The sequence below is a fragment of the Peromyscus leucopus genome, chromosome 16_21 (genome assembly GCF_004664715.2).
Source record: "Peromyscus leucopus breed LL Stock chromosome 16_21, UCI_PerLeu_2.1, whole genome shotgun sequence".
NCBI lineage: Eukaryota > Metazoa > Chordata > Mammalia > Rodentia > Cricetidae > Peromyscus > Peromyscus leucopus.
Window position 1 is genome coordinate 31,882,357 of NC_051084.1, and position 23,870 is coordinate 31,906,226.

Genomic DNA, 23,870 nt, shown 5'->3' on the forward strand with positions numbered 1-23,870 from the left:
TTTCCAGGACAGGCTCCAAAGCTACACAGAGAAACCCTGTCTCGAAAAACCCAAATAAATAAATAATAAATAGATGAAAGATAAGCCGCCTGAACAGGAATCAATAAAGCACAAATGAAATAACTCATGGTTCAAGCCAGGCATGCGTTAAGTGGAGGCTTTACGGCTATGGATGTAGTGAGCTGCCCTGGACGCAGGAACAGACACACACGTGGTTAGAGCTAGATAGACGACACAAGGCTTGGAGGACCCGGACGTACGGCTGCAGACCACCAATCGGGACAGCCCTCTGAGCTTCGTGCCGGGCTCCCTCCCTATCTGGATAGTGTCTCTAGGCCCCGGGGCCTGGCCTTATCTGGAAGCTGTCCCTAAACCTGGTTGCCTGACCTTTCTCAAGCGTGACCTCAGACACAGATCTGCGGATGCTCACCCCCGGCTGCCCATACGATAGTTAGGTATTGTGCTCCAGCTGTGTGGTGGGCCCATGCCGCGAACCGCAAATGAGGTGACGCCCCTGCCGCTGTATCCATCCTCTGTATTTCCCCTCACTCTGGAACAAAGCTGGACTGAGTCACTGAAACGGTCGCCCACAAGCCGTCTGAACCCTGCTCACTCGCTTCTGTTCCCTCCTCCCTCTCAGACCGGAGTCCCCGAGGAAGAAGGAGACCCACACATAAAGAAAGAAAATATACAAGAACCAGTGCCTGGGCTAGCTCTCGCTGTGCAACCCTGACCTGAGTCCCAGGCGCCCACAAAAAGGCAGAAAAGAATCAACAAAGTAGGTCTCTGACCTTCACACACACACACACACACACACACACACACACACAATTTTTTTCAAAAGAAGTATCTCTGAGAAAGAGAACTGACGAGAAGGACTTGAGAGAGGCTACAATTCAATTAATTAACCCACGACTTAATACATGATAATTTAATAAAAATAGTAACTAATACAATGGTACATAGTTGTCATTTTCTAACCTTACACTACATAAACTAAGTCGATATTCTCCTTTAGACATAAATGTTCTCATATGTGTCTTACTTCACTACGGTAGCAAGCGCTTTTATCATTTTAATTACTCTTGTGTGTGTGTGTGTGTGTGTGTGTGTGTGTGTGTGTGTGTGTGTGCGCGCGCATAAGGGCATGGTGCCTGTGGAAGTCAGAGGACAACTTTTGGGAGTCGGTTATCTCCTTCCACTGTGTGGGTCTGAGAGAGAGAACTTAACCGCGGGTACCTTTACCACTGAGCGATCTCACTGGCCTTCAACTTCTCTTGAGAAAATAAACCCAACTTAAGCATTTTTATATCCTGCTAGCACAGCTTTTATCACAGTATGATGCTCTCAAGACTACATGCCTTAGGGCTGGAGAGATGGTTCAGCAGGTAAGAGCACTTGCTGCTCTTGCAGAGGACCTGGGTTCAATTCCCAGCATCCATGTGGAGGCTCATAATCAAATGTAACTCCAGGTCCAGGGGACCCAACATTCCCTTAGCACACATTCTACCCCAGATAAACCTATATAGTGGGAAAGGAGGGAAAAAGCACATTTTAATATGGACCCTGGACGAGAGAGAGAGAGAGAGAGAGAGAGAGAGAGAGAGAGAGAGAGAGAGAACGCTACGTCTGTCCTGCTTAGAACAGCATCCATGACTCAACAGCCATAGACACATCAGCCTTTATCATGGGAGGGAAAACTTTTTAAACACTAAGTAGACAAGTTGATCAGAACCGATAGGTATTAAAAGCTCCCATTTCTGAATTAAAGCAACAGTTAGATTCCCTTGCAGAAACGGTCCTAGAAAATCAGAGAGGCTTAGACTTCTCATGAGCTAAGGGGGACCACACATGGCTTTGAGGAAAACCTGTTGTTTCTACACTAATTGATCAGAGTAATTAAAAAATAATTTTGCCATGGTTGGAGGAAAAAACTCAAAAAGAAAAAAGAGACAAAGACATCAAATCATTGGTAGCATCCTCTGTGCTCTCAATCCCCCTAGCTAACTGATGTCAGCATTGGCTGGGCCTTCAAGCCTCATTCTGATTGGATTAACAGTGGGGCCCTGCATCTTAAACAATAGGACCCATTATGTATCAATTCAATAAAATGAATTGTCCTTAGGGCCAACTACACCTCTTTAGAGCAGGATGATTCCACGATTTGACTCCTTCACTAAGACCAGTGGGGAATGTAACAGGGCCCCAGACCTTAGCACAACTGCCTCCATGATGGAAGTATCACTCAGGCTGTAAAACTCAGCATGCAGACAACACCATCTGCCAAAATGAAAACAAAGACCTTGTCCATCCAAGTCCATAGTTCTGGGAAAGTCTTTTGACTAACCCTGCTTTTTGGCTTCTGTAGTTCCAATTCTGGCTGTTTTTGTTAACTGAAGTATATCAACAACCCAAGATATATTTTTTATGCTTAGAAGCTCACCCAGAGGGGGCTGGAGAGATGGCTCAGAGTTTAAGAGCACTGGCTGTTCTTCCAGAGGTCCTGAGTTCAATTCCCAGCAACCACGTGGTGGCTCACAACCATCTGTAATGAGATCTGGTGCCCTCTTCTGGCCTGCAGGCATACATGCAGAGAGAATACTGTATTATGATAAATAAATAAATCTTTAAAAAAAAAAAAAAAAAACCTCACCCAAACAACCAGTGTAGTCACTGGCTGGCTAATAAAGACTTTCTATTGGCTTAAACCTGGGTATGAGTAGTCTTCTCTGGTGGCTACCCACAACATTTCTCCAAGGGCACCAAGCATTCATGTGGTATGGTGCACAGACAGATATACATGCAGAAAAAAACACCCATACACATGAAATAATTTGGGAGCAGCCATTAGAGAAAGGGTTTCTCTGTGCAGCCGAGGCTGTCCTGGAACTCACTCTGTAGACCAGGCTGGTCTCATCTAGAGATCTTCCTGCCTCTGCCTCCTGAGTGCTGGGATTAAAGACGTGCACCACCACCACCCGGCTACTTTATTTATTTTTTTCATTATTTCTTTGAAGTGAATTGTATTCTCCAAGATTGACAAGTTGAACTACCAAGCCCTGGTACCTTATTTGGAGATCTGTTGTTGTTTTTTTGTTTTTTTAAGATAGAAATAAGTTAAAATGAAGTCGTGAAAGAGGGGCCCCTTTCTGGTATGAGTATTGTCTTCATATGGAGAGGTAGAGACCCAGGGACCCAGTGAACAGAGAAAAAAGGCACTGTGACAGCGCAGCCAGGGAGGCGGCCACTTGCAGGACAAGGGCGGCCTCAGAAGTGAAGTGTCCCTCCCTTGAATTTGAACTTCCAGCTCTAACACTACGAGGCATGATGAAGCCCCCAGTGGCGTTTTGCTCCGACAGCCATATAGCGGAGCAATACTGCCTGCACTGACCGTTCATAAAAGTAAGCATTTTATGGCTTTTTGTTCTGGTTTGGTTTTATTGAGACGGGGTTTCCTGCAGCCCATGCTGTCCAGTGGCTATGTAGACACAGCTGGCCTTGAACTCCTGGTCGTGGGCTTCCACTCACTTCCCAGTTGCTGAGGTGACAGGTGTGTGTCACCACATCTGGCAAGGTTATGTTCCAAGTTATGCGTGTTCATCCATTTATTTGGGGTGTGGGTGTGTTCGCTGCCACGCTGTGTGTGTGTGTGTGTGTGTGTGTGTGTGTGTGTGTAGGTCAGAGGACAAGTTTCCAGACTTGGTCCTTCCACCACGTGGTCCTGAGGATGAAAATCAGATTGTCAGCCTTGGTGGCAACTACCCTGACCCGCTGAAGCATCTTGCCAGTCCATCAGATAAAAAAAAAAAAAGAGGCAGGAAGATTGGAGGATAAGTACATAGAGAGTTCAGGGCCAGCCTGTGCTACATGGTGAGACTCCACCCAAAAATTCACATCAAAGAATGAATGAATGAATGAGTACAGTTGTATCATAAACGCATTTATGAACTTTGGGGAAATTGTTTATTTCAGTCTACGAAATTCAGACAAAAATCCAGAAGACATTTTTGTGTGTCTAGAGATCACAGTGCACCAACAGGAAATGATTTTTAACAGGTATCTACAAATAGCATTAACAGGAAAACACACAGGATACAAACTATACTTGGATCTAAGGGCCTTAGTTTACTCAAATATTGAAAGAAACTAGGCTTACAGCAATTTTCTCACTTAAACAACATGTTGAGGGGCAGGAGGCAAGAGTCAATGGTACAGAGTGTATCAGGGGGTCCTGGGTTCAGTCCCCAGCACAAAATAAATAAACAAAGCACATGTGAGCGTGGTTCAAGGACGGAGGACCTGACCACCCTGAGCAACATATTTATTCATTTGTTTATTTATTTATTTATTTACTTATTTATTTATTTGGTTTTTCGAGTCAGGGTTTCTCTGTGCAGCTTTGGAGCCTGTCCTGGAACTCCCTCTGTAGCCCAGGCTGGCTTCGAACTCACAGAGACCTGCCTGCCTCTGCCTCCCCAATGCTAGGATTAAAGGCATACATCACCACCATCCAGCCTTCACAAACACATTTTTAAGTCGTGAACAACAAAAAATGGTACATTGGCAGCAAAGGCAACCTGACTGCCTTGCCTCCCTCACAGAGCAGCAACACTTCAGATTTCATAGTTCCTGAACTTCCTCAGGAGCTCTGAGGGAGCATCTCCAGACCAGCGGAAACGAAGGCGGCCATAGTTCAGATCGGAGAGACCTTTAGGAGAGGGAAGAGAAACACTTCAAATCAGAGGTAGGAGAAGAATCGAATTACCAGAGTAAAACAGCTTGGGGATAAGCCTCCCCTGCAACCAGGGGGAGTGAGCCTCCGGTATGAATTATTCTTTTTTTTTTTGAAGACAGGGTCTCAGTAGGTCGTCCTGACTGACCTGGGAACTCGCTATGAAAACTAGGCTGGCCTGAAACTCACAGAGATCCGCCTGCCTCTAACTCTTGAGTACTGAGATTAAAGTCATGCACCACCACACCCAGCAAATTAATTCATATTTTATAGAAACAGATTACCTCACCTTAACCATACTTTGGAATTCTTATGAACAGAAATTATAATTTATATGTATGAGGGCTTTACTTGCTTAATAATCATCCTCTCCTGAGGTGGGGATTTTTTTATAATATTTTTATTAATTCTTTGGGAATTTCGTACAGTATATGTTGACCATATACACCCATATTCCTCTCCCTAGCTTCTCCCAGGCCGACTTCTTACCTGCTTATTCATGTCCCTTCTTAAAAAGTGACCTAGCTGGACCATAGTGGTGCACACCTTTAATCCCAGCACTCAGGAGGCAGAGGCAGGTGAGTCTCCGTGAGTTTGAGGCCAGCCTGGGCTGCAGAGTGAGTTCAAGAAAGCTGGCGCTGCAGAGAAACCTTGTCTTTGGGGGGGGGGGGAGAGTAATCCAGGCTGTGGTGGTATTTTTATCCCAGAACTTAGGAGGCAGAGGCCAGCGGATCTCTGAGTCCCAAGCCAGTCTAGTCTACACAGCTAACGAGATCCTGTCTAAAGTGGTTTTTAAAGATGCTAAACCAATCCTGAAGTTGGCACCGCTGTGCATACTGGAGCAGGCTGAGACTTGCTCTCTGATTTGCAGTCTTCTTCTCTTCTGAAAAAGCTAGGTGACATAGCTTACCTGGAGAGCCTGGGCTTGGGGGAGAGCTGGCCTTCTCTGGGGACCCAGATCCCTTCTGCCTTCTCTCTGGGGTTGGAGCTGGCTCTCCTCTCTTGGTTTCTCTCTGCTCGTTCCGTTCCTTGTTTTGAACTGTGTCGGGACAGGTCTGGTCAGTCCCTTCCAGCATCAAGTCTTTCTTGCTTCGGACAGCCCAGTGCATGGACTAGATTAAGTAAGAGTAGACACATAGCTATCATTTGGGCTTTCTTTCTTTTTTTTTCTTAGATTTACTTTTTTTTTTTTTTTTTTTTTTTTTTTTTTTTTTTTTTTTTTTGGAGCTGAGGATCAAACCCAGGGCCTGCTCTTGCTAGGCAAGAGCTCTACTACTGAGCTAAATCCCCAACCCCTAGATTTACTTATTATGTATACAATATGCCTGTACACCAGAAGAGGGCATCAGATCTCATTACAGATGGTTGTGAGCCACCATGTGGTTGCCGGGAATTGAACTCAGGATCTCTGGAAGAGCAGCCAGTGCTCTTAACCTCTGAGCCATCTCTCCAGCCCCGGGGTTTGTTTCTTACATGTGGTTACTAATCGGGGTGGTGCATGTGGGGTGGAGCAGAGGACAGCTTTCAGGAGCCTAGTCTCCTTCCATCAAGGGGGCTCTGGGAATCCAACTCAGGCCACCAAGAAACTTGTAAACAGGGCTTCTCTCTCAAAATCAAAGTGTCTGTGGTCTGTCTAGACAGGTGCTCAGGATGAATGGCCCTGGGTGACACTCAGTTTCATGCCTCCATGAAAGCCATCAGCGAAAAGATGTTCTGAGATGGTGGGCTGACTCACCCATCACCCATATGAATAAACCAAAACTAAATGTTTCATCATCAGACTCTTGTCTCCACTAATTCCAAGTACAGAAGTAGTCAGAAGAAAAATCCAAACTGTACTGAAACTCAGATGCAGGTGCCTCCCATGCACTATAGTTAATCAAAGGATGACGGACGCAAGAGCAGAGCTGAAGGCTGGCAAGATGGCCCAGTGGGTAAGGATGCTTGGCACCATGCCCTACCACCTAAGTCTGATACCTGGAATTCACATGGTGGAAGGAGAGAACCAACTCTTGCAAGTTGTCCTCTGACCTCTACATATGCTGCAGAATACACACATGCACACACACACACTAAACAAATAAATAGGAAAAGTTTTTAAGAGTGATGTGGAGCAGTCCAATTGTGTTCCCAGGGTGTATTTCTCAGCTCCACCACAGTATTGGTGGCACAGACCAGCATATACCATCAAATGAACTTGTCTTCAATGGGTCAATAGAGCTGGGGGTAAAGAGTTCAGTTAGGTAAAATGCCAGCCTGGCATTTGTGAAGTCCTGGGTTCAATCCCAGCACTAGACAAAAAAAAAAAAAAAAAAAGGAAGGGTACTCAGGATGGAGCTCAATCGATACAGTGCTTTCCTAGCAAGCCCGGATCCCACAGTGCACATAATGGAGCCCACACCACAGAACTGTAAGTGATGGAGCACGCTCATGATCACAACACTCAGGATGGGGAGGCTGGACCAAGAGTTCAAGGTCAGCCAGCGGCGGCGGCGGCGGCGGCGGCGGCGGCGGCGGCGGCGGCGGCGGCGGCGGTGGTGGTGGTGGTGCATACCTTTAATCCCAGCACTCGGGAGGCAGAGGCAGACGGATCTCTGGGAGTTCCAGGCCAGCCTGGTCTACAAAGAGAGTTCCAAGAAAGAAAAAAAAAAAAGAAGAAGAAGAAAGATCATCAGGAGAACTAGAGACTCTGAGGAGGAGAGGGAGACACTGAGGTGCACGAGATAGAGTGTCAGCAGATGCCACAGAGCAAAGGCCATGAACCTCACGTCTGTGAAGTCAGGCTCCTGTTACTTTGCACTCACAATTAACTTGTTTACCAGCCTTCCTGAGCAGACCTCTTTTTTTCCTTTAGGAAATCATTATCATACATTCTGGACCTTGGTCAACACTAACAAATATTATTTTTTTAAATCTAAATGCCATTAAACATTGGAAAAAGAAAAATGAATCAATTGCCTCCCGTGAGCCACAGCTCAGCTGAATCATGAGCAAAGTTAGCTGCTTTTTTTTTCCCAAATTACTATTTTACGTGTATGAGTGTCTCCTCTTTGTGTATGCCTGTGTGCCACATGCATGCCTGGTGCTCAAAGAGACCAGAAGAGAGGGCATCAGATCCCGTGACACCGGAGTTACAGACAATTATAAACTGACATGTGAGTACTGGGAAATGAACCAAGGTCTTCTGGGAGAGGAGCCTGTGCTCTTCGCCACTGTGCCATCTCTCCAGCCCCCCCAAATCAGTTATTTTTTACCCTGGGAGACCATGAGTGAATTTTTAACTTGCCTGAGTGGTTGATCTCTGACCTGACTGCTCTTGGATTATACCCAAGCAAGACAGCCTGTCTTTTGAACAGAAGGTGTTGATCTGCTCACTGTTTCCCATCTGGCTAGAAAAGACTGCCCATCTGGGCATAGTAGGAAGCTTCCACAGGTAGCCTGTGGCCAACTGGACTCCCCCCAAAGATATCCCTCATCCAGGCAGGAACTCGGATACAAACAAAAGGCAAATAGGTCTCTGCAAGGTAACAGGACAGCCTCAAATCCCTTCTAGGATTATTAAACAGCCAAGTTTAAAAAAAAAAATGCATATAACCCCTTATAAAATTTACAGCAATAATCCCAGAAGTCGTGGCACACACCTTTAATCCTGGAGCTCAAGAGCCAGAGGCAGGTGGATCTGTGAGTGAGTTCCAGGCCTACCTGGTCTACAGAGTGAGTTCCAGGACAGCCAGAGCTACAAAGAGAAAGAAACCCTGTCTTGAAAAAAGAAAAAGAAAAAAATTACAGCAATGGATGCGACATGGGATAATTTTATCAGTCTTTGGGGATGTTTTCTTGGAGTTTTGACTGTGACTTAACCCAAACCATTTTCCAATAGCTTTCTAGAGCCCTCTTGCTGTGTACTTTGGAACGAGATGAAAAGCCATTCAAACTCTGGAGTCTCTGCAAGGTCTTTGTTGTGTCCGGTGGTACAGGCCTGCAACCCCATTATTTTGGATGTGGAGACAGGCAGATTAAAAACTCAAGATCACGCCTTTAATGCCAGCACTCGAGAGGCAGAGCCAGGAGGATCTCTGTGAGTTCGAGGCCAGCCTGGGCTACAGAGCAAGATCCAGGACAGGCACCAAAACTACACAGAGAAAACAAAACAAAACAAAACAAAACAAAAAAAAAAAAACTCAAGATCATCTTGAACTACCTAGCAAGTTCAAGACCAGACTGTGGACCTAGAGAGTTGCCTCAGCAGTTAAAATCACTTGTTGCTCTTGCAGAGGACTCAGGTTCAATCCCAGCATACCACATGGTATGCTCACAACTGTCTGCAACTCCAGTTCCAGATGGATCTGACACCCTCTTCTGACCTCTGTGGGCACCAGGCAGGTATGTGGTGCACATAGACAAAATACTCAAATACATAAAATAATAAAATAAGTAAATCTAAAACATTTTTAAGGACTAGCTTGTGCTATATGAGCCCCTATCTCAACAAAGTGGGGGTGGGGGAGCTCTAAGAGGTAGCTCAGTTGGTAGGGTACCCATCTAGGTACTGCAAAGGTGGAGGCAGGAGAATCAGAATTTCAATGTCACCCTCAGCTATACAGCGAAGTCCAGGTCCAGCCTGGGATACATGAAACCCTATCTTTTTAAAAAAAAAAAAAAAAAGTCTGTTTTCTATCTATCACAGGATCTCAAATGCCTCAGTCACTGAAACCCAAACCCATTATCTCTCTCTCTTTTTTTTTAATTTAAAATAATTTTTGGTCTGTTTGTTTTTTGAAACAGGCCTTGCTGGTTTGGAATTCACTATGTAGAGCAGGCTGGCTCAAACTCACAGAGATCGGATACCTGCCTCCACCTCCCAAGCAGTGGAATTAAAGGTGTGCCGGGCCCTTAATTTTTTTTATATATTTATTTGTTACATATTATTTTATCTCTGTGTGTGCATGTGTATATACATAGACATGTGTATGCCATGGTATATATGAACAGATCAGAGGACAACGTGCAGAAAAGTCAGTTTTCTCTATCCACCGTGTGGGTTGCATGGATCAAACTTAGGCTGTCAGGATTGGCAGTAAGGGCCTATCCCAACAGTTATCTCATTTTTAAACCAACATCACATGTTTAAATTTCCAACGTATTCATTGGCTTAGGTGAACTCTTAAAATATTTTTAAGATTTCTTTTTTATCATTATAATTACGTACAGGAGGGTGTTATCTGCATGTAGGTATGTGCAGACACTCTCAGAGCCTAGAGGCATCAGATTCCCTGGAGGTGGAGTTACAGACCATTGTGTGCTGCCAGACGTCAATGCTGGGAACAGAACCCTGGTCCTTTGTAAGAGAAGTGGTTCAGATGGCTCTGAACGACTGACCCATCCCGCTAGCCCCCGCTCCTGATTTAGTGGGTTTGTTCTGTTTTGCTTTTTGTCTGCTGCCTGAGTGCAATACTATGACCAGCCCCACTGCTGATTAAAGAACAGATACAGAGTTCATCATTTTTCTATCACTAATAAAAATAAACCTGAGCCAGACAGTGGTGGCGCACACCTTTAATCCCAGAGCAAAAAAAAAAAAAAAAACAGACACATATGCAAACAGAAATACATCTTTTTTCCCCCGAGACAAGGTCTCTCTGTGTAGTTTTGGTGCCTGTCCTGGATCTCGCTCTGTAGCCCAGGCTGGCCTCGAACTCACAGAAATCCGCCTGCCTCTGCCTCCCGAATGCTGGGATTAAAGGCGTGCGCCACCACCACCACCACCACCACCACCACCTGACTCAGAAATACATCTTAAGAAGACTTTTTTTTTAATCTTTTCAAAGAAAAGAATTTTCAACAGTCCAAAATTCAGTTACACGAGCCATCTGAGAAGCACAATTATGAGAAATCCCAGAACGAGGTGTCAATGGTAACAGGGCATGAGATAAACAGCCACGGGCCCTTGGAGCACTGGTTCTGGTGGCCTCTCTGAATTTCTCCTCACGGGGTTTTGTAAGCGATGACGTACCACGAATTGCCGGGTCCTTTCCCTCCAATTGCTCACTTACTCTCTAGGCTAAGTCATGAGTCTAACCCGTGAGCAGCCTGACCTGGAAAGTCCCAGGATCCCCAGGGAAAAACTCACGGTTTTCACGGAGTCGGCCAACGCTTCCCACTGCTCGAACGGCATCGACATCTGGCTCCTCCGCCAGTGGTCATAGCGGGCCCGGCTCTCGGCATTGGTCAGAATCTCCTTCGCCTTCTGCAGCCTCTGGAAAGTCTCCACTGGAAAACAAGACGAGATGAACGCTGCGCTCCCGGAGGATTAAACTCCAAAACCATCCACCAGATCTCACTAGCATCTTGACTCGGCCACACACACTACGAGACTTTGCGCCTAGTCGGGCGTTAGCGTCCCCGTTTGTAAAATATGTCACAGAAGGACAAGAGAGGGATCGGGAAGTAAAGGTCCTTGCTACCAAGCCTGACGACCTGAGTTCAATCCCCTGAGCATACATCATGGAAGGAGATCCATGGCTTATGCAAGCTGTCCTCCGAGGTCCACACATGCCATATAACTAGATTTCCACACATAAGAGAATAAATTTGGGGGATGAGCTAGAATAAGGCATGATCACACACACACACAAGAAAGAAAATGCCATCATGAAACTCACTACTGCGGTGATAATTTATTTGTGCTGAAATGTGCTATTTTATTTGTATGTTAGTCAATAAAGTTTGCCTGGAGATCAGAGGTCATGCGAGCCATAAACAGAAGTGAGGCGGTGGTGACACACGCCTTTAATCCCAGTACCAACCATAGAGACCTGGAGGTCTGTATAGACAGGCAGTGATGAGGAAGTCATGTGGCTGGGCTTAGAGCCAATGAGAAGGCAGAACAGGAAGGCAATAAAGGCACAGGTTAGACAGGAAGAGGTTCTCTTTGGGAAGCTATGGCGATGTGGTGAGCTAAGGTTAGTCGTGGCTATTTGCTATTTCTCTGATCTCTTCGGCTGTTACCCCTGTATTTGGCTCTGTGTTTCTTATTTAATAAGACTTTAGAAATTTGTCTACACACTACTTTATTTACTAAATTTAAAAAAAAATGTAATGCTGGGCATGGTGGCGTCCACCTCTAATCCCAGTATCAAGGAGACAGACACAGGGAGATCTCTGAGTTCAAGGTCAGTCTGGTCTGTATATAAGAGTTCCAGGCCAGCCAGGGCTACATAAAGAAGCCTTGTTTAAAAAAAAAAAAAAAAAAGTAGAGAATGAGTGAATGAATTTGATGCCTACTAATTCATATATTTTTTAAATGACCTAAATGTAAGAGTCTTGTGTATTAGAAACATTTTTTCCAAGATTTATTTTATTGTTCAAGCAACCACCCCTGGTGAGAAATATTTTTAAATGTTAAGAGAATCCACCAGGACCAGATGTCCAAATAACAGGTTTGTTTCTTTTGTTTGGTTGGTTGGTTGTTTATGCAGAATCTCACCACGCAACCCTGGCTGGCCTGGAACTCACTATGTAAACCAGGCTAGTCTTGAACTTACAGAGATCCACCTGCTTCTGCCTCCCTAGTGCTGGGATTAAATGTGTGCGCCACCACTGCCCGGCTCCTTTTTTTTTTTTTTTTTTTTTTTTTCTTTTTAATGAGTTAATTATCTCGGGTATCACTAGTAAAGCTGACTGATACAGGGATTGTCTAGATCAGGTTGGCTTGTGTGCACATCTATGGGGAAATTACCTTAACTGATGTGTAGGACACAGGCTGAGAGTGGGCAGCACCGCCCTCTGCTTTGGGGTCTGGACTGTATAAAGCAGGGAAGCTCGCTGAGTACTGAGCATGCATGAATTCATTTCACTCTGGTTTTTATTTTTTAAGATTTATTTATTTTGCATACAGTGTTCTGCCTGCATGTATGTCTGCAGGCCAGAAGAGGGCACCAGATCTCATTACAGATGGTTGTGAGCCACCATGTGAGTGCTGGGAATTGAACTCAGGACCTCTGGAAGAGCAGCCAGTGCTCTTAACCTCTGAGCCATGGCTGCTCCTCCAGAAGTGTCCTCTTCTGACATGCAGGCAGAACAGTGTATACATAATAAATAAATCTTAAAAAAAAAAAATCATCTAAGGTCTTGAATCACTCTGTTCTTGATGTGACTAATGGCTTCAAGTTCCTGCCTTGACTTCCCCCAAACGATAAACTGTAACCTGGAATTGTAAGCTAAAATAACCACTTTCTCTAAATGCCCAGCAAAGACAGGTGAACAATGGCTTTGCACATGATAAGGGTGAATCCGTTTCCATTCCTGCTGCTTTGATAAAATACCCTGATAAACGCAACTCAAAAAAGAAAAGGCTTATTTTGGCTCATATTTCGGGGGTAGAGTCCATCAGGGCAAGAGTCCTGGGACAAGAACTCAGGCAGCTGGTGGTCACAGGACTCAGTCAGGAATCAACCAGGGATGAACACCCCTGCTCAGCCTCCTCCTTTTTCATGAAATCCAGGACCCCAGCCTGGAAGCAGTGCCTCCCTCCTTCAGCCTCAATCTTCTCGCCTCAGTTAACCTAATCAAGATAACCCTTCACAGCCGGGCTTTAATCCCAGCACTCTGGAGACAGAGGCAGTCAGATCTCTGTGACTTCAAGGCCAGCCTGGTCTACAGATCTAGTTCCAGAACAGCCTATCAAAACCAAAAACACAATAATGAACTAATTAGTTAGTTAAAAATAAAAAGATTAATATATGGGCATATGCCGGTAAAGAGAACACAGCACTGTTCGTAAAAAGAGACAACCGTTGGTTACAAACAAACACATCGTCATGGTAACACCAGTGGCTGGTGAAAATGAACTCCAAGCTGACACAGAACATCACAGTGCCCACACATAGCAATGTATGCTGACCGTTGTTAGGAGAGACCCGTCACAGTCCTCTCCCCTGAGGCCATCCAACAGCCGAACCAGCCCTTGGAGGGCTGCAGAGCGAGCTCAGCAGTTAAGAGCACTTGCTCCTCCAAAGGACCCCAACTTGACTCCAAGCATCCATGTCAGGGAGCTGACAATCACCTGTAACTCTAGCTCAGGGAATCTCATGCCTTCTTCTGGCTTCTGCAAGCAAACCACACACACACACACACACAAATAAATAAATAAATAAAATATAAAAAAAAATTTTTTTTTTTTGGCATTTTGAGACAGCAGGGGTGTCTCTGGATATCCCTGGCCATATTAGAACTTGCTGTGGCGGGAGGTGGTGGCACACGCCTTTAATCCCAGCATTTGGGAGGCAGAGGCAGGCGGATCTCTGTGAGTTCGAGGCCAGCCTGGTCTACAGAGTGAGATCCAGAACAGGCGCAAAGCTACACAGAGAAACCCTGTCTCGATAAACCAAAAAAAAAAAAAAAAAAAAAAAAAGAAAGAAAGAAAGAAAGAATTTGCTCTGTAGACCAGACTAGCCTTGAACTCACAGAGATCCCCCTGCCTTAGCCTCCCAAGTTTTGGGATTAAAGGCATGTCCACTACTGTCCCATAAAATAAATAAAATCTTAAAAAAAAAAAAGAAAAGAAAAGAAAAGAAAAAGGAAACAGAAGGCTGGCATGGTGGTATACGCCTTTAACCCCTAGCACTTAGGAGACAGGCAGGTGGATCTCTAAGTTTGATGCCACCCTGGTCTCCATAGCGTGTTTCAGGCAGCCAAGGCTACATAGTGAGACACTGTCTTTAAAAAAAATAAAACTCACCGGGCGGTGGTGGTGCACACCTTTAATCCCAGCACTCGGGAGGCAGAGGCAAGCAGATCTCTGTGAGTTTGAGGCCAGCCTGGTCTACAGAGCAAGATCCAGAAAAGGCGTAAAGCTACACAGAGAAACCCTGTCTCCAGAAAAAAGAAAAAACAAAAACAAAACCTCATTGAATAAAAAATAAATAAATAAAAGTTCAGTCCCCAAAAGCACTCCTCACACAAGCCTGGGAATCTGAGTTTGACCTCTAGAACCCACACAAAGGTGGAAGCAGAACACTGACTCCAAAACTGTCCTCTGACCATCCCATTCATGCCATGGCACACATACACATACCTACACACGTCATCACCACTGTCATCATTTTTAATGTAAAGAAAAACCTGGAACCGTAAATAAGAAAATGCAGGTGCTATATACAGTTGAGGGCCTATTGTGTAACAGTTTCCTCCAATACTGAAACATTTCACCCTGCAGGGAAGCTCTTTGAGCAGGAAGAGAAACGACTCTACACCGCTTCAGGAAGTCCCTGAAACTGACCAGATTCACTAATCCCCTCCCTGCCAGAGTAACCAATAAATTCTGAGGTGCTCTCTCTTGGCCACATGCTAGCTAGCTAGCTCTCTCTCTTTCTCTGTGTCTCTCCCTCTGTTTCTCTCTCTGTCTCTGTCTCTCTGTCTCTCCCTCCTCTCTCTCTCTGTCTCTCTCTCTCTTTCCCCCTCCCTCCCTCCAAACCTACCTCCCTCCCTCTGAGGAGCAAAGCTGAACTGCAAAAACCACTCTCAATCAAGCCAAGCTGTAAGGAAGACTGTTGAGACCACCTGGCTGGAAGTAGCAGAAGCCAGCCAAACTGCCTGGAAGAGGTTTAGTCCAACTAAATCACTTGGAAGGGACACTCTCCAACCTGTTGAGCTGGCTGCAGGCTGTGTGGTGTGCTCCAGGTTCCCAGCTTCTGTGAACTGTCATCCATGCTGGGGTTGGCTTTGATGATACAGTTATCTTTTATTCATTTTTGCTCCTATAAAAAAAACCCTCACCCATATTCCTGTAAGTAACCCCAATAAAACTCATGGTTCAGGGCTGGAAGAGATGGCTCAGAGGTTAAGAGCACTGCCCTGTTCTTCCAGAGGTCTTGAGTTCAATTCCCAGCAACCACATGGTGGCTCACAACCACCTATGAGATTTGATGCCTTCTTCTGGCCTGTAGGCATGCTTGCAGGAAGGACACTGTATACATAATAAATAAATCTTAAAAAAAAAAAAAAAAAACCTCATGGTTCACCAAGATGGACATGGGTGGTATGGGTACTTTGGTGTGTACCTACAGTGGTGTACATTTGGTGGCTCCCTATCTGGGGTGAGGAGACGTGTGTGCAGCATCTCCCAGGAAACGTTCTGCCACACACAGGCCCATATGCTCTTCATCCTCTTAAGAAACGGCCATTAGTAAATTCTTACCAGCTTTGGAGTTTTCCGGATGCTTGTCAGGGTGACATTCCAGAGCTCTGACCTTAAATTCTGCCAAGATTTGCTCAACCTAAAACAAAAATCAGTGTTTCAAATATCAAGGATAGATTAAAGAAACTGGTTCTCAGCCTTCCTAATGCTGCACCCCTTTAATACAGTTCCTCATGTTGTGGTGACCCCCAACCATAAAATTATTTCATTGCTACTTCATAACTGTAATTCTGCTACTGTTATGAATCGTAATGTAAATATCTGATACATGATCCAAGGGATCGTGACCCACAGGATGAGAACTACTGGCTTCGTCATATAAAACCATGGCCTAGCACCCCTGTCAAAATCAGGCCTGGAGACCCACCCCTATGATCCCAGTGGAGGGGGTACAGAAAGGAGAATCTGGGACTCACTAGCCAGCTAGTCAGCTGAATTTGGTGAGCTGAGACTGTCTCAAAAACTAAGACAGAAAGCGATCAAGGAAGACGCCAACATCAACCTCTGGCCTTTATACACACATGTGCACAAATGTACATTATAAGAGAATCAAATATCTTCGAGTGTCTGACAGCCATGCCTACGATTCCAGCAGAGAGCAGGGGGGACCAGGCGTTCAAGGTCAGACTTACCTAAATAGGGCGTTTGGGCCAAGAGTGTAATATTAAACTTGGTGTGTGTCTGCAACAAGGTCACACTGTGTAGCCCTGGCTGGCCTGGGATTCATTATGTAGTCCAGGCTGGCTTCAGATTCAAAGATCCACCTGCCTCTACCTCCTGAGTGCTGGGATTAAAAGCATGTGCCACCATGCCCAGCCAGTAAACATTTTTTAAGATGTGTTTATTTTACCTGTATGGATGTTTTGCCTACGATGTGTGTGCCTGGTGCACACAGAGGGTCAGAAAAAGGTACTAATTCCCAGAAATTGGAGTTACAGATGGTGAGCCACAGTGCTGGGAACCTAACTCTCACCCTCTACAAGGGCAGCCAGAGCTCTTAACCACTGAGCCAACTCTCCTGGGCCCCCTAGTAAAGATTTTCAAATTAACAGTTTATAAATACCCCCAAATCCTCCTTGAATAAGATTTCTATCAGGACAGAACAGAAAGCAAAGGACTTTTTATTCTTTTCACCCCTTCAAAATACATTTTCCCTCTATGTATATCTATGTTCTAGGAAATTTTAAATAATGCAAATGAAGAAAACTATACTATCTGGCAGAGATGGTCGGGGTTTTGTTGTTGCTGCTGTTCTGGTTTCTGTTTTTAATTTATATCACCTATGAAAGCGTGAGGGTTGAGGAGGGGAGTTGGAGAGCTGGCTCAGTGGTTAAGAGCACCGGCTGCTCTTCTAAAGGACTTGGGTTCAATTCCTGGCACCCACATAACAGCTCACAACTGTAACTACAGTTCCAGGGGACCTGACACACTCACACAGGCAAACCCCCAATGCACTATCGCTGACTGGGGGACCAGTCTCCAGACAGACAGCTCAGAGCTCCAAGAGAAATCCACAGCATTGGCGTGTAGTAGACTTTTCTATCTGAGGGGGTCAGGCACCCACACACTCTCTTGATGGTTCTCTTCAGCCATTTTCTTTATTCTTCTTTGGCATTCTCTAGTCTTTATTTTCCTGGTGATTTCCTTCTCTCATTCTTGATGTTTCCCTTCTGGTTCCTTCTAATGCTCTCATTCTTGATGTTTTCCTTCTAGCCCGTTTTAACTCTATCTTTATCTCTGTTCTTTCCCTTACAGCTTATATGCCCCAGTGAAATCTTTCAGGCAATATAGGAATTACAATGTGGTTACGTTCCATTTTTCAAATGAATGATTACAATTAATACAAAACAAACAGTAAAAATCCATATTTTTGACCATATTCCCTTACATGATTAAACATTTTACATATTACATGTGAAAAATAAATTACCCCAAGAACCCACATTACATTCATACCCAAGCAACTTGTTATAGATTAACCATGTGGGCAAGCAGGGTATTCTTCTCAGTCAGGTCTTTTACTGGCAGGCTGCATTTTGCAGTTACAGAGAAAGGGCCAATTACTTTATTACTTATCTTGAAAGGTAATATTATAAGGAATCTTAAAGCAATCACAAACCTAAGCTTTTGTGTATGAAAAAGAGAATCAGTCAGCTCTACTTTAAATTTTGGGGGTACATATCCACTCATCAATAGTTTCTTATATCAGGATGCTGAGGGCAGAAATGGGTATAAGGAATTAATCATCACCTTTGATCATCAACCAATCCTAGAAAGAAAAGTGCATAAGCTAGTAATAATTAGGCTGCTTTGCTCTTGTTCCCTGACCTTAAAGAGTTCCTCACTCAACTATGTGCCTTTTTAAAACTTTAGATTATCTTCTTGGGTTTTTTACCTCAAAGCTATTTGACAAAAATATCTTAGTCTAATTTTAAGTTAAAGCTTTGTTTCAGCTGTGATGCACTCTGAAACCTGTGAACACATCTCCCAACATTAAGGTTAAAAGAGTTTAAACTACCTAACTGGGACTCAATTGTTTTTCTTAATCATTAACCTGAGCCACAGTCTATACGGCTCTTCAATAGAAACGCATGTGTTGTAGCGGTGTGACACTTTCTTGTTTATATTTTTAATCACCAAAACTTTATTTAAATTAACGTTATTATTATCATTTATTTTTTAAAGATTCATTTATTTATTATGTACATAGAAGAGGGTGCCAGATCTCATCACAGATGGTTGTGAGCCACCATGTGGGTCCTGGGAATTGAACTCAGGACCTCTGGAAGAGCAGTTGGTGCTCTTAACCTCTGAGCCATCTCTCCAGCCCTATTATTATCACTTAGGCAGTACAGCTTAGGAAGAAATCATCTTCATAATAATCCACAGGTAAAAATGCCCAATAGAACGGGATGTTTCCATTAGCTAAATGTCGGGGAATATTATTTTAAGGTATGTTACTTTTGTTTATGTTGCATTTGTTTAACTCTGTGAAGCTGTGTTACTGTGCCTATCTAGAACACCTGATGGTCTAATAAAGAACTGAACGGCCAATAGGGAGACAGGAGAAAAAATAGGTCGGGCTGGCAGAAAGAATTAATAGAAGGAGAAATCTGGGAGGAGGACATCAGGGGCCAGCCACCCAGCCTCCCAACCAGCAAGGGAGTAAGAGTGAATTACAGAAGTAAGAAAAGGAAAAGTCCAGAGGCACAAGACAGACAGGTTAATTTAAAGTTAAGAAAAGCTGGCAAGCAATAAGCCAAGCTAAGGCTGAGCATTCATAATCAAAAATAAGCCTCCGTGTGTGATTTATTTGGGAGCTGGGTGGTGGGCCCCCAAAAGAAAAACAGACAACAACAACTAAACACACTTACATTACAGGCAGTGGGAAAGGATCTCCCCACACCCATTCACACCATGCCAGACACCAGAGGAAGATGACTGGGGCAAACATGTGAAGGCACAGCAGAGGCAAAGACATTCTGGGGTCTGGGGTCTGGGGTCTGGGGTCCCAGGGCCTTTCCGATCCGAGATTCACCCATCAGGGGTTTTCCTCCTGATGGGCTGACACTTTGAACTGTAATTACAATCTGATGCTCCTCTGACATGGTCACCAGGAATACACATAAAATAAAGATTAAAACAAGGGGGGGCAGGTTAGTGGTACAGGCCTTTAGTCTTAGCACTTGGGAGGCAGAGGCAGGCAGATCTCTGTGGATTCCAGACCAGTCTGGGCTACAGAGTAAGTTCCAAGACAGCCAGGGCTATGTAGAGAGACCTTGTTTCAAAATTTAAAAAAATAAATAAATAAAAAGGAAGGAAGATAAAAAACAGCATCTGAGGCCAATGAGATGGTTCAGTGTATAAAGGCACTTGCCACCAAGCCTGATGACCTGAGTTCAAGACCCACATGATGGAAAGAACCAACTCCCACAACTTGTCCTCTGACCTCTGCATAATGTGGCATGCACGCCTGCATAAATACACATATACAAACACACATGTAAAAATGCTTTTTAAACATTATGGTACCAGTCTATGGAAGCAAATTGTAACTTCCCAACAGTACCAACATGCCACTGCTATTTCCTTCTTTATAGTTTTTTTAGTTTTGCCAATTTAAGAAAATAGCTCGTATCCAGCTTTTATTACTTCAGAGTTAAACACAAACTTTCTGTGGGGCTGACCCTGAGTAAACCAGTAAAGGAGGCTGGTTTGTTTCCAGCATGTTCCATCCCTCTCCTGCCATCCCCATCCCACATGCCCAGTGCCTACGACTGCAGTCCGTGGACAGACAAAGCCCTTTACGTCAAGGTCCACTAAGCCCGGCCTTCACGATCTAGTGATCTGTCTGCACAGCTGCCTGTTGAGCTGGCAGTAAACAGAAACAATGTTTCACCTTACTCACAGTCAAATAAACCAAACCATCCAGAGCGTGAAGGAACGTGGCCAGTGGTCCTGGCGGTTCAAAGGCATGAACACCCAAGCTCTCCTGAATCTTAAGTAGGTGCACATTTCTAAAAGTGAATTAAAGTACACACACACACACACACACACACATATAATGTATATATGCAAGGAATATATATATATATATATACACACACACACACACACACACACACACACACACACACCTACTCTTTGATCCAACAATTCTAGTTCTAAAAATTTGTCTAGAGAGAAAATCTGAAATGAGACAAGAATTTATCTCTACAATGTGCGGCTGAGTGAGACAAACAGACCATCAGATGAGGCCAAAAGGCAAAGCTCTCTTGGGGACGAACTCCAGCACTGTCCCCAAGAGAAGGGAAGCCAGCACCGTGGCAAAAGAGCTTGGGGTTTCACGGGGTGCTTTTAGTTGGGCAGGAATGTGGTGGAAGGGCGTTAAGGAAAAAGGAACTGTGTGCCCCCCCCCCGTCGTCCCCCCCCCCCCCCGGCAAAAGGGACTGCCGTTGACAAAGTTGTTTTTCGGAGCTGGCAATTAGATTAACAGGAGGCTGTCCCGGGGTCACCCATCGTGATGTCTTACGTGACTCCATCTTGGACCAATGATTTGGCCCAACATACAAAGGTTCAGTGGAAAAAGAAAAATTTAAATAAACATGAATGTATCTATAATAGGATATTTCTTTAAAGTAATTATAACTATAGATACTAAAAATTTGCCTTGTGGCCAGGTATGGTGGCACATGTCTTTAAACCCATTACCTGTGAGGAACAAGCAAGCTGATGTCTGTGAGTTCGAGAGCAGCCTGATCTACATAGTTAGTTCCAGACCAGATAGGGCTACATAGTGAGACTCTGTCTATAAATAAATAAATAAATAAATAAATAAATAAATAAATAAATAAATACACACATACATACGTACACACATACATACATACATACACACATACATACATACACACATACATACATACACACATACATACGTACACACATACATACATACATACACACACATACATACATACACACATACGTACGTACACACATACATACGTACGTACGTACGTACATACTAGGTAAATATTTTTAAATGTAATGCAGGCTATAGGATAGAATAAGTTTACAAAATTCCAAGTATAGAGTATCCCTATGCAGCCAAACAGAACCCAAACATACATGTAGGCACTCACATATTTACATAAAACAAAAATAATAAATCTTTAAAAGAGTAACACATTTGTCTCAATTATGTGATGTCTACGGAAAGCTTGATTTAAGTGATTTGAAGTTACGACAGTACTTGGGTCCCTCATATATCCTACCAGTATATCTTAAACAGCACACATATACATTTTAACATCGTCTGTAATAATGTCTTCCATAAGAGCTATCAGAACCACAGCGTACTTTTCAGCAAAGCACCTCGAAATCATCAACGAACGTGTAACGGGTAACAAGCCTACTACACTCTTCAGAATTCAGTTCAGCACAGGCAAACGACACTCTGATGGTGAGCAATATAGTTTCCCAACATCCATGAGACTGTCGCTGAACGAGGCGACTACAGGCAGCTGGCTCCGCCTGCTGAGTTCTAAATCGTAGCCTTTATTGTTTCTCGAAAGCAGTGATTCTCAACCTTCCTAATGCGGTGACCCTTTAATACAATTCCTCACGTTGTGGGGGACCCCCCCAACCATTAAATCATTTAGTTGTTACTTCATAACTGTAATTATGCTACTGTTAGGAATCGTAATGTAAATATCTGATATGCATCCTTAAAGGGCCGCGACCCATAGGTTGAGAACCGATGCTCTGAAGCCACTGAAACTGTCTGCGTACGGCCCTTAACACTTTGAAATTCATAGTACTTTCTCCTCACATTAACCAGCGAGCATTTCAATCCTTCATTGTCTCTACACCGAAACTCCTTTAAAATGGTAGGGGGTTGGAGTTCCAGGCGATGCGGCCACAATCGCAAAGCCGACCTGGTGAGACGGTGCCACCCCGCTTACCGAGGAGAGCTCATCGCATCCCAGGAGGGCGTAGTAGTCCTCGCCGCCCTCCGGCCTGTAGTTCAGTATCGCGTCCATTTACAGGGGTGAGTCAGTCTTCTCCGGCGCCACAGACACGGTGAGCTGCGGGGTACCAGCAAAGCTCTTTGCATTTCAGCTGCACTTTCCACACCAGCCAGCTCGGACAGCGGACGTCAACCCGGCCCTTTGCAAACACAGCTTCTCATTGGCTGTTTGCCCGGGAGAGCACCTACCGTGCCGGGCTGCTGGGATCTGTAGTTTGGGGCGGGGGGGGGGGGGAGTTCGTTCTGTTGCGTTGTTTTTCTGCTTTGCTTTTATTGAAAAACAATTTTTTGTTTTGTTTTTTTTAATAATTTATTTAAATTTATTTTATGTGCATTGATGTAAAGGCGTTAGATCCCTGGAACTGGAGTTACAGACAGTTGTGAGCTGCCATGTGGGTGCAGGGAATTGAACCCAGGTCCTCTGGAAAAGCAGCCAGTGCTCTTTACCGCTGAGCCATCTCTCCAGCCCCCGAAAAACAATTTTTCATACAGTATATTCTAATTACGGTTTCCCCTCTCCCAACTCTTCCCAGATCCTGCCAACCTCCCAACTCCATGCCCTTTAAAAAAAAAAAAAAAAAAATCTTGTATTTAGAAAACTAACAAAAAACAATAATAAAAGCCCCATCTGGCTTGAACAGGGCCGCCACGGTCTCTGGGAGTTCATATGTATATCAGTGTAGTTTGAATTTTGACGCGGTGGTTTTTCCCTATCAGTTGATACCAGGTGAATTTTTACAAAAACTCCCCATGTTATCATCGCTGCGTTACCTAGATAGTTCAATTTTTTTCTATCTTTTTAAGAGACAGAAGAAAATGTGAATTGAGTTTTTAAGATTTGTTCAATAGGAATGGTGGGTACTTTTCCAAATGTTTAAAATAGTTTGTAGATATAACCCAGTGGCCAGCGCTTGACAGCCACCAGCCGGGTCTGAGGAGAGAGAGGAGAGAGAGGGAGAAAGGTGGAGAGAGACTACGAAGCGATAACACATTTTGGGTTGGGGGAGATGTTTGTTTTGTTTATTTGGCTGGGTTTTTTTTTTTTTCTTTTTTTACTTTTAATGTGCATTGGTGTTTTGCCATGGACATTAACTGGAGTTACAGACAGTTGTAAGCTGCCATGTGGGTGCTAGGAATTGAACCCTGATCCTTTGGAAGACCAGTCAGTGCTCTTAACCACTAAGCCATCTCTCCAGCCCCTTGGCTAGTTTTTTGAGACAGGGTTTCCTTGTGTAGCCTTGGCTGACCTAGAACTAACTCTTTTTTTTTTTTTTTTGGTTTTTTGAGACAGGGTTTCTCTGCGTAGCTTTGCGCCTTTCCTGGCGCTCACTTGGTAGCCCAGGCTGGCCTCGAACTCACAGAGATCCGCCTGGCTCTGCCTCCCCCGAGTGCTGGGATTAAAGGCCTGC

General features: G+C 44.4%; 1 protein-coding gene across 2 annotated transcripts in view; it reads right to left on the minus strand.

The window, feature by feature from the left end:
• Dnajc12 (DnaJ heat shock protein family (Hsp40) member C12) overlaps window positions 1-22,629 on the minus strand; it is a 34,640-nt gene extending 12,011 nt beyond the window's left edge. Inside the window, exons 1-5 of one of the 2 annotated variants that reach the window (XM_028881074.2) lie at window positions 22,397-22,624; window positions 15,930-16,008; window positions 10,863-11,002; window positions 5,643-5,844; window positions 3,941-4,708 (exon numbers count right to left, since the gene is read on the minus strand). In XM_028881074.2, coding sequence (XP_028736907.1) covers window positions 4,614-4,708; window positions 5,643-5,844; window positions 10,863-11,002; window positions 15,930-16,008; window positions 22,397-22,474 — 594 coding nt within the window. In that variant the 5' untranslated portion in view covers window positions 22,475-22,624 and the 3' untranslated portion in view covers window positions 3,941-4,613. Of the gene's footprint in view, window positions 1-3,940; window positions 4,709-5,642; window positions 5,845-10,862; window positions 11,003-15,929; window positions 16,009-22,396 lie in introns of those variants that run through there. The other variant, XM_037199665.1, reaches the window with a different exon arrangement.
• Window positions 22,630-23,870: the final 1,241 nt, after the last annotated feature.